The 1,675-nt window shown below is 43.1% G+C and overlaps 1 protein-coding gene across 1 annotated transcript in view; it reads left to right on the forward strand.

Moving 5' to 3' along the window:
* Nucleotides 1,211–1,675, forward strand: part of LOC104704751 (putative defensin-like protein 262) — a 3,754-nt gene continuing 3,289 nt past the window's right edge. Inside the window, exons 1-2 of the mRNA XM_019227710.1 lie at nucleotides 1,211–1,366; nucleotides 1,469–1,673. Of these exons, the coding sequence (XP_019083255.1) occupies nucleotides 1,234–1,366; nucleotides 1,469–1,673 (338 nt within the window). The 5' untranslated portion in view covers nucleotides 1,211–1,233. The remainder of the gene's footprint in view (nucleotides 1,367–1,468; nucleotides 1,674–1,675) is intronic.

A 1,675-nucleotide genomic window follows, 5' to 3' on the forward strand; every position in this document is an offset into this window, starting at 1 on the left:
GTCGTCCCAGTCGGTGACCACGGATATAAGTTTCCGTCTTCCTTGGATTGTCTGGTGTATCTGGAAAGATAGAAATAAAAAAGTTTTTCAGGGTATAGAGGCAGAGCCAGCTGATATTATCACTCAGGCGACTATGGAGAAGTTGTTATGGGAGGAGGCTAAGTCCTTCACTTCGATTCCTTTAGATCCTTTACCCTTGGAGATTCGGCTCCCTGGTCTCCGGTGTCAGGTCGATGGATCTTGGAAGGCTTCAGATCCTTTGAAAGGGTTAAGTTGGTGGTTATGTAATAATGAAGATAGAACGTTATTAATGGGAGCACGAAGTCAGCGACGCGGACCATCACCTCTACATTCGGAGCTTCAGGCGTTGATTTGGGCGATGGCATCCATATTGGCGACGGGCACTCAATGTCAGAGTTTCGAGACGGATTGTGCTGAATTAGTGGCGATGTTGCAGTTCCCTGATGATTGGCCTGCTTTTTCTAATCTGTTGGATGAGTTTAGCTCAGTTCGCTCATCATTTCCATCCTTTTTGCTTTTGAGGATTCTGCGTACGTCTAATATATGGGCTGATTGTGTTGCTCGCTCTTCGAGATTGTTAATTTCTGCATCTACCTTTGTAAACTCTTTCCTTCCAATTTGAGCAACCAACCTTGAAGTTATCATTTAATTTAATGTTTGGTTGAACAAAAAAAAAAAAAAAAAAAAAANGACAGTTTGTGTTTGAACAGCGGTTTACACGGCGTAATTCCAGCGATCACGGCGGTTGGAAACGGTGTAAGCGGTGGAGGAGTTGTTGAAGTCCGAGCTACCGCAACGGTACCATCTCAAAAAAGAGGACCTTTTGGTTTCTCATTCAAGTACCCATTGACGCCCTTTTGGTCACGCGGCGGTGGTGGAGGAATTGCTTCGAGGCGGCGAAGCGGGTTGTGTTTGGACGACGCCGTTTTGGTTGATTCTGGTGATTCGAGGAAGCCTATCGCTGAGGAGAGGGCTGTGGCGGTGGTGGATCATGTCAGGGAGACCGAGAGACGAAATGGCAGCTGGGTTGTGAAGATCTTGGATGTACAATCTATGTGGAGAGATAATAGAGAGAATGAAGACGAAGACGAAGACGAGGAGGTTGTTGATTCAGACGACGCCGTATTATCTGAAGATGAAGGTGTAGGATTTAACCTTCGCCCAAAAGATTTTCTTGCGTTTCAACTTACAGAACCCTATAAATAAGACAATATGATTTCTCTTCTCTTCATTACTCGTGCAATCAATATAAACTACGAAAAGAGTTTTGAGAATTTACCATTAGCAATGGAGAAAACGTCTCTCAAGCTTATTTTCTTGTTATCCCTCATAGTCATAGCATTTTGTAAGCTTCTTCTATAATAAATATATGTTCTTTGTTATATATTTTTTTTTGGCTTTTGGGCTTGTATATATTAAAGTTTGTTGTGATTATTTGTGATCAAAGGTTCGTCTTTGGGTGATGCAAGAGAGATGATGGTGGAGCAAGTGTACTGCATCGAAGGCAAATGTCCTGAAGGAATGAAGAACTGTAACTGCTTGCCGCAAACAGCACATATAGAGAGAAATGATTACGGTCAGCCTTGCGATACAGCTAAAGACTGTTACAAGTTCTGTCCTTCGAAATGCAAACCTGGAACCTGTTCCTGTAGGT

This window comes from Camelina sativa, chromosome 7, assembly GCF_000633955.1.
Source record: "Camelina sativa cultivar DH55 chromosome 7, Cs, whole genome shotgun sequence".
Lineage (NCBI taxonomy): Eukaryota > Viridiplantae > Streptophyta > Magnoliopsida > Brassicales > Brassicaceae > Camelina > Camelina sativa.